Below are 13,010 nucleotides of genomic sequence, written 5' to 3'. Positions count from 1 at the left end.
ACAAGAGAGGGTGAATTGTCGATTTTTCTTTCTGTATCCTAAATAGTTGACTATTTTACCAATTAATCGACTAAAAATAAAAGCGGAATCTAAATAAAGGTAGAAGTAAAAATGCAGGAATTAAAGACACCGTGATTTTTATACTGGTTCGAATTCAATGTGAATCCTACGTTCAGTCCCCTTGGGTTGCAAGGGTGTTCTATTTCAAGTATTTGCAGTTTCTTGATACAGGAGGGTTGGTGTTGTTATGCACCAACAACTTCGTCATGATATTACTTATTTTCTCGCTTCTCGATACAATGCCTTACCGGTGATTTTTCTCTCTTTGTTCTCTCCCTAGTTATACAGTAGATCTTGAATAGATTACAATGCTTGTTTGGAATAGAACAAAAAGATTGATAGTGGTTCGATCAAACTATATGATTCTTCCTTGACATACTTCATTTTATACTTGAGCTTGGCTTGGCGAATCTTTGGCAAACTGTGGAGAGATTTGCAATCCCAAAGGAATTGATCCTTGGAATTGAATCTATTATGATTGATTCCAAGAATAAGTACGGAGCTTCCATAGATGGTCCATGACTGTCGGTCTTTTCCTTTTTCAAAAACGGATCCCTTATAATTGGTCCTTAAGTTGTTCCTTGATCCATGTGATTGATAGCCTTCCTTTTTCGACATATATCTTCAACAATCAGGGTAGGCGTAAATCTTGGTCCTTCCTTCATTGTATCAATTATCCTGGTTGTCATATTGCTTAAATCTTGAACCTTCCTTACTTGCTTCCGTTGACAGATCTTTGCCTTAATTTTTTTACTCCTTCCTTTCTTGATTCTGTCCGAACATCATTGATAGATTTCCTAGCATCCTTATTTTCATATCACATGATCCTTCACATAATAATATGTTATTTTTCATTATTAAAATATACATATAACAATCTCCCATTTTTGATGATGACAAAATAAATATAAAAGCAGTTTACTTCCCTGTTGTAGTCGACTCTCATCATGTTGTAGTGTACTCCTTATTTGGCCCCCCTCATCAAAACAGTATTGTAAACTCCCATCATGCTATAGTTGATTCTCCCTCAATAGGACAGACTAGTCGACTCCCCCTCAAAAAATGCTGCTACTTTTTTTAATCATAACACAAAAAATGACCAGGAGACTAAGTGGTATTGTTTGCCTCCTTATATTTTTCCACAAAAGAAGTTGCAACACTGTTTTTCAATTAGATGAAGGGTAGTCTTAGGGGGGTTTAGTTGTTATGAATTAGCCTTAGCTCAACACAAGTAGCTATTGGGTTGACACGAGATATTGAGCCGAGAACGAGCAATAGGCCCAGGTTAATTTGGGATCTAGGTTGAGTAGTAGTTTTTAGACTTAGGACAATTATGCTAAAAAGGGTAGTGGATCTGAGTTGCAGGTTATGCGAATTGTTGAAGAAAAGTTTGTTCCTCTCAGCTCCTTTCTCTGAGTCTAAGTTCTCATCTCTCTTCTCTATCCTTAGTTACTTTGTTACTTCAGTAGCTTCCATTGTAATTCAGTAGTTTGAGAGTTGCAACTGTTATCTCAAAATTATAATCAGTGTCACAGTCATTATTAATATAGTGATGAGTTTCAGTATTATTATAATAGTGGCTAATAGAATATGCATAGGGATGGAAATAAAGAACAACCTTAATAAGAATAGTATTGGTTCCCCAAGTACACGCAAGTATACGAGACCGTCAAGTAATAAAGTGACTTGAAAGTCGGATATCGAACCCACATAGACTTAGAATAATCGCTAACTAAGCTAACTAAAATCAATTTACTATCCAAGATAATCAAGAATGTTGCTTATTCTATTAATCTACTGTTAAAAAAATTAAACAAGTAATCACTAAATTAACAAGAACGCAAGAAGTTATGATTTAGACTTTGATCAGATGAGGTGTAGATTCTAGAGTAGTGGTCGGTTAATCTATCATATTGAGTCATAATAACACATGTTAATCCGAATTATCTATGGTTGCTAGTTGACCAGATCGTTTATATAAATAGCATGTTTCCACAATACTACCCGTCTATCTATAATATATCAATCTTATATTCCTATGGTATTGAACCTATCATGAACGAAGAAAATACGACATTCAACTAAGCAAGGCTGTTAGGTATATTCCTATCCTAATCGTAAAATCCTTCCCCGAGCTTTGTGTAGAAGCAAGTAGATGTCTCTCATTAGTTTTAATTGAATTATAGCCGCAATCTATATTTCAACTCATAGATGCAAGAGATGAAACATTAATGGTCATATGAACAGATTATGATTAATCTAGGATTCGTACCAGCTAGTGACAGAATGAAAGTATTATTCGATCAAACTAATAAGTCTAAGTAATATTGATTCTCGTTTATATTTTAGAGAATAAATTACTAATATACTACCTTTACCAACCTACAAATAATTTAATCAATAATTCTTCATCTTCCCCTTAAAAACTATGTGGATCACGACTACGCAGTGCATTAGCGAAGCCGCAATAGAGGTATTAGGGGTCTCAAAAGGTTACTCTGGTAGTTACAAGGGAGACTGGTGGTGAAATGGAGAGGTGCAAGTAAAAGTGAAAACCAAGAAAGCAGCGTATCTGACGCTAGTGAAAAGTGTAGACGAGGAGGAGAAGAGGGCGAATATGGAGCAATATAAGTTGGCTAAGAAAGAGACAAAGCTAGCAGTTATGGCGGCCAAGACTGCTGCTTTTAGTCGTTTGTATGAGGAACTCGATGGCCGAGGTGGGAATAAGAGGTTGTTCAGGTTATCCAAGGCGCAAGAAAGAAAGGCTCGTGACTTAGACCAAGTGAAGTGTATCAAGGACGAAGAAGGTAGAGTTTTGTTGGATGAAGGGCTTATCCGTTGGAGATGGCATACCTACTTCCATATTCTCTTAAATGAGGAGAGGCTAGGAGTATTGTACTGGGTGATTTGGAACTCTCCGGGAGTCATTGTGACTTTGGGTATTGTAGGCGAATTAGATTTGATAGAGTTGAGGGGGCTATGTATAAGATAAGCAGGGGCAAAGTGATCGGGCCGGATGAAATCATGGTGGAGTTTTAGAAGAAGGCAGGCAAGGAAGGCTTGGAGTGGCTCACTAGGTTATTTAATGTCGATTTTAGAACAAAGAAGATGCCCGAAGAGTGGAGGTGGAGCACGATGGTTCCTGTATACAGTAATAAGGGTGATATCCAAAATTGCAATAACTCTCAGGGTATCAAGCTGCTTAGCCATACTATGAAAGTCTGGGAGAGAGTGGTAGAGATAAGGGTTAGAAGGAGTGTGTCTATTTCTGAGAACCAGTTCAGGTTTATGTCGGGGCATTCGACTGTAGAATCCATCCACCTTGTTAAGAGATTGATGGAATAGTATAGGGAGAGGAAGAATGACTTGCTGTGGAGATGTTTGGAGGCTAGAGGTGCACTTGTTGCCTATGTTAGGGTGATTAAGGACATGTATGATGGAGCAAAGACCCGAGTGAGGACGGTGGGTGGGGACTCGACCATTTTTCGGTTATGAAGGGGTTGCATCAGGGGTCGACACTTAACCCTTTTTTGTTTGCCCTGGTGATGGACGTACCGGCGCGCCATATCCAAGGGGAGGTGTCATGTTGCACGCTATTTGCAGATGATATTGCATTGATTGACGAGACACGAGACGGTGTGAACGCATAGTTAGAGGTATGGAGGCAGACCCTGGAGTCTAAAGGTTTCAAGTTGAGAAAGATCAAGACATAATACTTGAAAAGTAAGTTCAATGGCGAGACTCAAGGAGGGGAATGGGAGGTGAGGCTGGACTAGCAGGTCATCCCTAGGAGAGGTAGTTTTAAGTAACTTGAGTTTATTATTCAGGAGGGGGGGGGAGGGGGAGATTGATGAAGATGTCACACATCACATTGGGGAGGTATGGATGAAATGAAGACTCACTTCCGATGTTTTGTGTGAGAAGAAGGTGCCACCGAAACGTAAATGTAGGTTCTACAGAGTAGTGGTCAGACCGACGATGTTATATGGGGTTGAGTGTTGAACAGTCAAGATTTCTCATGTATAAAAGATGAAGGTAGCATAGATGAAGATGTTGAGATGGATGTGTGGGCACACCAAGTTAGATAAGATCAGAAATAAGGTTATTCGTGACAAGGTGGGTGTGTCCCCTATCGAGGACAAGATGCGGAAAACGCGGATTAGGTGGTTTGGTCATTTGAAGAGGAGGAGAACAGACGCCCTAGTGAGGAGGTGTGTGAGGTTGACATTGGAGGGCCTACGGGGAGGTTGAGGTAGGCCAAAGAAGAGGTGGGGAGAGGTGATTAGAAAAGACATGGCGCAACTTCAGCTGACCGAGGACATGACCCTTGATAGGAAGGTATGGAGGTCGAGGATTAGGGTAGTAGAGTAGGTAGTCTAGAGTGTTCATAACAGTAGTATTGGCACGCAGTCTCGCTTTCTTTTGGTAGTAGGTTTTTATGACTAACCGTTATTTTCTTTCATTGTTGATCACCTTACTATCTTGTTGTTTTTATTCTGCTTTTTATGGCTTTTTGGTGTTGTCCCTTATTGTCTATATTTTCATTAATGTGGTGCTTATGTTTTCCTAATCTAAGGGTCTATTGTAAACAACCTCTCTATCCTCACAAGGTAGGGGTAAGGTCTGTGTACACACTACCCCCTCCCCCCCTCATATCTTACGGTGTGGGATAATACTAGATATGATGTTATTGTTCTTGCTTACCCTTTAAAACTTAAATATTCGCACAGTCTGGGGGATGCCACATTACAGTTTGAGCGAAAATGAAATAACAGAAACAATGATAATTATGAAGGGAGTGGACACAGAACCGTGTAAAAAAGAATGTTATGACCCAGAAGTTATTAACTAAATAAGTTTAGCTAGCGGAGTTCAATCTTGAATCAACAGGGGAGGTTTAACTAAATACATAATCGAGGGCTCAGAAAATTAGTTACTTATTGAAGCTCAAGGGACTAGATTCTGCCAGTTGGCGAGGAATTTGTTATTTAACTTACAAACTCTGCAGAGACGAGCAACGAATACACGGTATTTCCTTTCTCTCACTTCCTCCCAAATTCTCTTCTTCCTGATTCCCTTCTCTGTCTCCTCTAACCCAGTCCCTCTTCTCTTCTGCAGGTCTAGAGTTCAGTCATGGAGATTTACTGTTTCATTTAGTTTTCCAATTCTCTTTTATTTAGCTTGTAGTTCAGTTATGCTTTTATTTCAATATAACATAAAATTGTCCCAAGATTGTCGCAATTCCTTTTCGCATTTGTTCATTTCCAGATTAGTTTGGTTAGACTGTGACAAAGAAGTAGCAGTGACGGCCGGATAATAGGATATCAGATCATATGTAATTAGTTAGTCTGAAGAATTAATCTAAATAGTTGTCCACTTAATTGCTTAAATTAAATATAATCATTCATATATTATATTATATAATCTTGTATAATCAGTGTATAATTAATTTAACCGGCTATAGAATGTAAACAGTGAACCAGTGAACCGGCCGGCCGTTTGTGTAAAAATCCCAATAAGTTTTTTGGTAGTTTTTGATAAGTTGAACTCCTTGTTAGATGAAAAGGTACATGTGGTTTACAGTAGGATTATTCGTCTTATTCTTCTATGTTTCAGATGAAAAAAAACTGTAATATTCGAATATTGACTCCTCAATTAGTAGAAAGTTCTATTTTCTAAAGGCAGTGATCTCAAAAAATGCCTAATTATTTCGTAGCTATTGTGACAACTGTTCTGATGCATGGTTTATTATGACATAATTATAAAAACTATGCGTTAGGATTCCTCCATACTATATTTGAGGTCTCGAGTTTGAATTTAGGTGACGAAAAATTTCTTAGTAGAGAGTGCTTCATCTCCTAAATTGGCTTAAGCTTTCGGATTTGTCGGGCTAGTGAGCTTCGAATACGAGATAATTAATTCTTATGGTAGTTTTCTTGGTGCTTCCATCACACCATCACCATGGTAGAAATTTATTCTTATGTGCAAGTGTTTGCATCCTCCTTGAGAGATGAAAACGTGGTATTATAGAGGTCAATGGAGAAATTTGCAATCACAACTATAAGTTGCTAGAAAAGAATTCTGAATTGATGTTGAAACAAGTGGATTAAATATTTCTACATTAACCACGATTGCATCTCTTTCCTTCCCTAAAGTTTATTAATCGTGCGCAAGAATTGCGTGGTTTACAAACTTACAAAATTAGGAACTTCCATCTTACTAAATGGGACAGGTGAATGATCTTTATATGTGTAAGTTGTAACACCCGAATTTGCCTCTTTCCCTGTAGATATAGTGGTAGCTTGATCTGTCACGACAATTGGTTGCACTTTTTATTTTTATTTTTATCAAGATTAGGCTCGTCTGTTCTTCGTTAGGGGCATTCGAGAAGGTAAAATAAAGGTCAAACATATTTGATAGTGAACCTCTATACATGATGAGTGGGAGGAATAGAAAGCTTCTCTTTAGACTTTTTGAATAAAATAATAAAAGGTTTCTCTCTTTATACTTTTAATTAATTCAACATTACAATTTAATAAAAAAAGAGAGGGTATTTTAATCTATCTATATAGAATAGAAGAAGCAAATCAATGTGATGATGCCAAGTGTCACATCAAAAATTCGACAAATATCAAATTTTAGAACAAACCTCCAACAAATATGGAGATTTAAAACTTATTTAAAATAGAAATAATTTTAAATAATGAAATATTTACTCAAAAAATATTTATTAAACCTGAAAATTTAAAATAAAATTATTTTACAAGCAATCTTCTATAGACAAAGACACCATATTAAGCCAAGTGTCTAGACAAATTGAAGAATATGAACAATACAAGGCTTCTCTCTTTAAGCTTTTGAACAAAATAATAAAAGGCTTCTCTCATTACACTTTTAATGAATTCAACATTACAATTTAATAAAAAAATAAGGGTATTTCAATATATCTATATTCTATCTATATAGAAAAGGAGAAATAAATCAATGTGATGATGCCAAGTGTCACATCAAAAATTCAACAAGAGTCAAAATTTAGGATAAACCTCCAACAAATCTGGAGATTCAAAAATTATTTAAAATAGAAATAATTTTAAATAATAAAATATTTACTCAAAAACATATTTACCCCAATTCAGTTAACATCAAGATGGACTCCAATATTTCTTTTGCAATTGTTTAAATTTATTTTCTAAACCTGAAAACTAAAAATAAAATTTATAAAGAATCTATATATAACAAAAAAGAGAGGAAAAGAAACCATATTAAGCCAAGTGTCTAGAAAAATAGAAGAATATGAACAATATAAGGTTCTCTCTTTAGACTTTTGAACAAAATAATAAAAGGCTTTTCTCTTTATACTTTCAATGAATTTAACATTACAATTTAATTTAAAAAAATAAGGGTATTTTAATTATAAGTAAAATATTAAGTGGGAAAACTAATCAAATATAGCAGTAGAAAAACAAAGTACAAAAAGAGGAAATAAATATAATGCTAGGATATTTATAATTTGAATTAATTGAAAAATAATTTAAATAAATATTACTCAAAAATATTATTGATAAATTTAGACAATTAAAAATTTAAATAGTAGACAAAGATTTGATACTATTTCGATGAATTCAGTGCCAAATGTCATCACTATAACATGTCCAATTTGATTTTTTAGGACAAAACTCCAATCAAAAATTTAAAATTATTTTAACACCCTTTAGGAATTCCTTTTAACCAAGAGGGAGGGAATTTGGATATATTATCGAAATGGTTAGCTCCATCTATAAATCTTTTGCATCAAAGTCGAATAATTCTGAAATTAAATAAAAAAAGGCCTTTTTTTAACTTAGTGGTAGAGTAACACCATGGTAAGGCGTAAGTCATCGGTTTAAATCCGATAAAGGGTTTTCTAAAACTCCAATCTAATATTAGTCACGACCCAAATCCCACTTATCACAACCCAAAATCCTAACATGTCGTGATGGCACCTATCGTGGTACTAGGCAAGCTGACATTACAGAATAATCCCAACACTTTTAACAGAAAATGAATTAAAGCAGTTTAAATAACAAAATTCTCATAAACAAGGATAAAAACCCCAAACTCAATGCGGAATTCCAAACCATCGGTGTGTCACAGAGTAAATGAGCATCTATACATCACAAGATTGAAAAACACGGCCTATAATAGTATGAATCTAAATACAATAAGCAAGAAGATAGGGAAGGAGATACAAGGTCTGCGAAGCGCCGGGCAGCTACCTTGGAATCTTCAAAAGATCAACTGCGCGAAGAAATCAACACCCCGCTGTGTCCGGGAAAACCTGAATCTGCATACGAAGTGTAGGGGGTAGTATGAGTAAAATCAACTTAGTAAGTAACAATACTAAATAAAGAACTGAAAGTAGTGACGAGCTTCACAGTTACAGTAATTTTCAACATAAGAAGGTAGGCATGCTTTCAAGTTCAACAATTAAGGCCAAAACAGTAAATTTATGTCAAGTTCAACTGAAACAGAAGATAATATCTCTCCAAAATTTACAAAAGAGTGATATATGACAGTTGAAGTGCAACAATAATGAATCAATGTATCCTCTCATAGCAATAGTCACTCAGTCTTCCCATTCACTCCAGGCTCATAATCACTCTTTCCTCTCAATCACTTAACATTCGGCACTCGCACTCGCACTCGGTAGGTACTTGCGCTCACTGAGGGTGTGTACAGACTCCGGAGAGGCTCTTTCAGCCCAAGCACTATAATCCGCACGGACAACTCACGTTCTATAGTACAAATATCTAGATCCGTATGGATAACTCACCTGCTGCACGAATAACTCATGTGCCATAGTATAAATATCTGGATCCGTAAGGATAACTCATGTGTTGCACGGACAACTCACGTGTCATAATATCAATACCTCACAATCAGTCCTCGGCCTCACTCAGTCATCAATCTCTCTAGTCTCTCGGGCTCTCAGTAATCATGAAAATCAAATCAGCCCAAACAGAAATGATTCAATGTATCAACAAGGAACAATAAAGATTGAGATGTAATATGCAAGTAAAATTGTGACTGAGTACAAAACATCAATTTAACATGCACGCGACTTCTGTGGGTGCCTGTAGTGTCAACATATTATTTAAACATGATTTATAGATCGATTTCTCTAACACATGGAAAAATGTACTGATAACAATAAATTATTCAACTACACAGATCCATGGGATTGACTAAGTCACAATTCCTACAGTGCACGATCATGCGCCAGTTACCTAGCATGTGCGTCACCTCAAAACCAATCACATAACATATAATTCAGGGTTTCATACCCTATGAACCAAATTTAGAACTATTACTTACCTCAGACATAGTAATTCTTTATTTTGCTATGCCTTTGCCTCGCGAATCGGCCCTCGAACCCCTCGAATCTAGTCACAATTAATTAGATTCACTCAATACAAATTATAGTAATTAAATCAATATAAAAATATTAATTTTCCAACAAAATTCAAAATTACACTCAAATATTATCCGTGGGGCCCACGTCTCGGAATCCGAGAAAACTCATGAAATCCGACAACACATTCAATTACGAGTTCAACCATATTAGTTTCACTCAAATCCGACTCTGAATCGACATTCAAATCCCAATTTTTTTTTTAATGAAATTTCTACAATTCCCCAAAAAGTTTTATTTCAAAATACTAATTAAATGATGAAAACAATGATATATTCATGTATATTAACCAAATTTGAGTTAGAATCACTTACTCCAATGAATTTCTTGAAAATCCCACGAAGAATTGCCGCAAACCGAGCTCCCAAAGTCCAATTATGAAATAATACTTTAACCTTCATTCATACAGTACAAAATCTGATCTCCATTCTGTTGACTGCAATATTTTTGTGCGGTCCGCACATTTAAGGTCTTGGCGGCCGCAACCCAAATTGTGCGGTCGCAGTTCAGAGCATCTGCACTACTAGGCTTTAGTAAATTGATCATACCTTTCTGTACAAATATCCAAACGATGAATGGTTTACCTTTATAAAAACTAGACTCAAAGGTTGACAACTTTCATTTTTGGATAATCTCCAGATTCCTTATAAATAAAATATATAAGCTTTCAAAGTGAGACTATCGAACCTGCAGATTCTCCTTTCTGCGGCCGCAAGAGGATTTCTGCGGTCCGCAATTCACCTCTGCAGTCCGTAATTTTCCTCTAAGGTCCGCACATTAGGCTTTGCCTCAGTACTCCAAAATGTGCCCCCCGCACTCCTACTGTTCCGAGAACATCAACAGAGTGCCGAAATACCCAAACTCATTCAAACCTCACCCTGAAACATACCCGAGACCCCCTGGACCTTAAACAAATACACCAACAAGTCCTAAAACATCATACAAACTTAGCCGAGGCCTCAAATCACATCAAACGATGTTAAAACCACGAATCATACCCCAATTCAAGCTTAATGAAACTAAGAATTTTCAACTTCTATATTCGATACTGAAACCTATGAAATCAAGTCCGATTGACCTGAAATTTTGCACGCAAGTCATAAATGAGATAACGGACCTATTCCAATTTTCAAAATCGAATTCCGACCCCGATATCAAAAATTCAACTCCCTGGTCAAACTTTCAAACTTCCATTTCCTATTTTTGCCATTTCAATCCTAATTTAACTACATACATCCAAATATTTGTTTTGACACACTTCTAAGTCCAAAATCACCATACATATCTGTTGAAACCTTCAAATCCTGATTCCGAGGTCGTTTACTCAAAATTCAAACCTCAAGAAAATTCTTCCAACTTATAGCTTCCGAAATTAGAATTTTCTTTCCAAATCAACTCCGAACTTCCCGAAATTCCATTCTGACCACAGTACAAGTCATAATACCTGAAGTAAAGCTATTCAAGGCCTCAAAACCGCCGAATGGCACGCTAGAGCTCAAAACGACCGGTCGGGTCGTTACATTCTCCCCCACTTAAACATATGTTCGTCCTCGAACGTGCTAAGAACTGCTCCGGAGATGTCCAAAATCAGTGTGCAACACCTCGCACACCTACCTGTGCCACCTCAATCCAGTTGAACACCTTAGCTAGAGTCAAACTAAAGATCCTCCCTTTTATTTAGTAGATAAGCCTGAGAACCAAATTCCAACCTCTTAATTACTCTACAAGACCTGATTCTAACGTACGAACACCGTACCAATCACCACACACCATACCAAAACATGACCGTACACCCTTTCCTGAATTCACACCATGCCCCGCATAATTCACATACCCATAATAACATCCTCCAACCACAATAGCTGTGATTTCACAAATCTGATGCCCGCAATATATCGCATGACGTATATAAATCTTGTTCCAACTCTCCCAATCCTAGCACGACGAAAGAGTCATGTAGAAACTCATAACCACCTGTCGAATCAACAAATAATGGAGTCTCTCCTCCGGACAAGAACCATTACCTAATTCTGAACTGAATAATGATATTTGCTAATAAATATACCTTATATAAATCCAATTGCACTAATTTCAGGTCCAATAATCTCGCTTCACCCAGTACAAGCTGCTCAGGCTATAAGACTCCCCAAACACTGACTCAGATCTCATATGACGCTATCAATGCGCCGACAGGCTATAACTCAAATGTGATACATAAGGAAGAACGATCTCTGGAGAAGGACTACCCAGCCCGCGTAACGAATAAAACGGCCGAAGAGATGCTATGGACCTTTCTCAGAGAATGAGAAACAAATGCACAAAATAAGTATAGGGGTCGTACTCAACATCTCACTGTTGCAGCGTGCAACCCGATCTAAATAACATACCCGTGGCGGCGCGCCACCCGATCCATACATAGCAATAAATAGGAAAACACACTCCTCAAGTCGTAACTCTTATACTTACGAATTGCCCAAATATCGACCATAAGCACACCAAGTGTATAATATAAATCGTGGGGAGACGGATAGCGCCATATGCTACGAAACCCAAGCACAACTAACATGCAATAAATTACCTGCATCTCGAGAGCCAACCTGCTCACATAACACCACAAGCTACACAGGACCTCAACACGTGTGCGGATAATCAAGCCGTCTCACAACCCATAGTCCACCACCAAAGGATTAGAGCGTCCTTCAGGCATAAACTCTCACATTAACTATAGTACCATAATCTTCATAGTTGGTTTCAATCTTTAACAATCAAGTGATTAACATGCCACACTTATACTGATCTCCACATGGGATACTCTCACGCGACCCTTCGCACCAGGTAGCAAAGTCTGCACATCCTTACCACCAACCATTCAAATATATAAAGCAATTCACAATCTGCAACTCAATACACAATGCCTATTCCATAGAACCCCATTCTCAGGCGACACTAGGATAATGCCATCTTACTCTAAACACCTGAATTTACCCCTTCTCATGTGAGCTCGTAACATTCTTATCAACACTGAACCGCAACATTGATCCTCAACTTCCAATTTCTATGTCGCTCACTGCACCTATCACGCCGCTAAGCGGGAATATAAGAATTTATCATAATCCATGAATTACCAGTAGAATAATACTTCATTGGCTAGAAACCTTTCACTTAACTCATTTCAGAAGAGCCAATGCAACACGTAACTGAATTCCCAAACCATAAAAAATACAACCTCAAGCCGTGATCTGAACCGCCATGACTCTTCTGGAGTCTATTTACACAACAAGGCCATTTGAATCAAATACCTATCAAATCAATCAGGTTATCGGGATATCAAGCCTGCACGTACGTCCATAAACCACATGCATAACTTCACACACTGAATGGACTGATCATTGTCGCAACCAGGCCGGTTCAGCCACTACTAACCGACCTAACTTCTTTCAATTTACTCTGGACTTGCCTTAGAATTAACAATACCTCCACTCAAAACTTACGAACGCAA

At 37.2% G+C, this 13,010-nt stretch overlaps 1 protein-coding gene across 1 annotated transcript; it reads left to right on the top strand.

Moving 5' to 3' along the window:
• The first annotated feature begins 2,677 nt into the window (after positions 1–2,677).
• Positions 2,678–3,405, top strand: LOC138901015 (uncharacterized). The gene is made up of 2 exons (XM_070188739.1): positions 2,678–2,962; positions 3,250–3,405. Exons 1-2 carry the CDS (start codon positions 2,678–2,680, stop codon positions 3,403–3,405), a joined length of 441 nt encoding a protein of 146 aa, XP_070044840.1.
• The last annotated feature ends 9,605 nt before the right edge of the window (positions 3,406–13,010 follow it).

Source organism: Nicotiana tomentosiformis, chromosome 11 (genome assembly GCF_000390325.3).
Source record: "Nicotiana tomentosiformis chromosome 11, ASM39032v3, whole genome shotgun sequence".
NCBI classification, from domain to species: Eukaryota; Viridiplantae; Streptophyta; class Magnoliopsida; order Solanales; family Solanaceae; genus Nicotiana; species Nicotiana tomentosiformis.
Note: the sequence above shows the minus strand (reverse complement) of the source record. Positions and strands in the feature narration are given on the sequence as shown.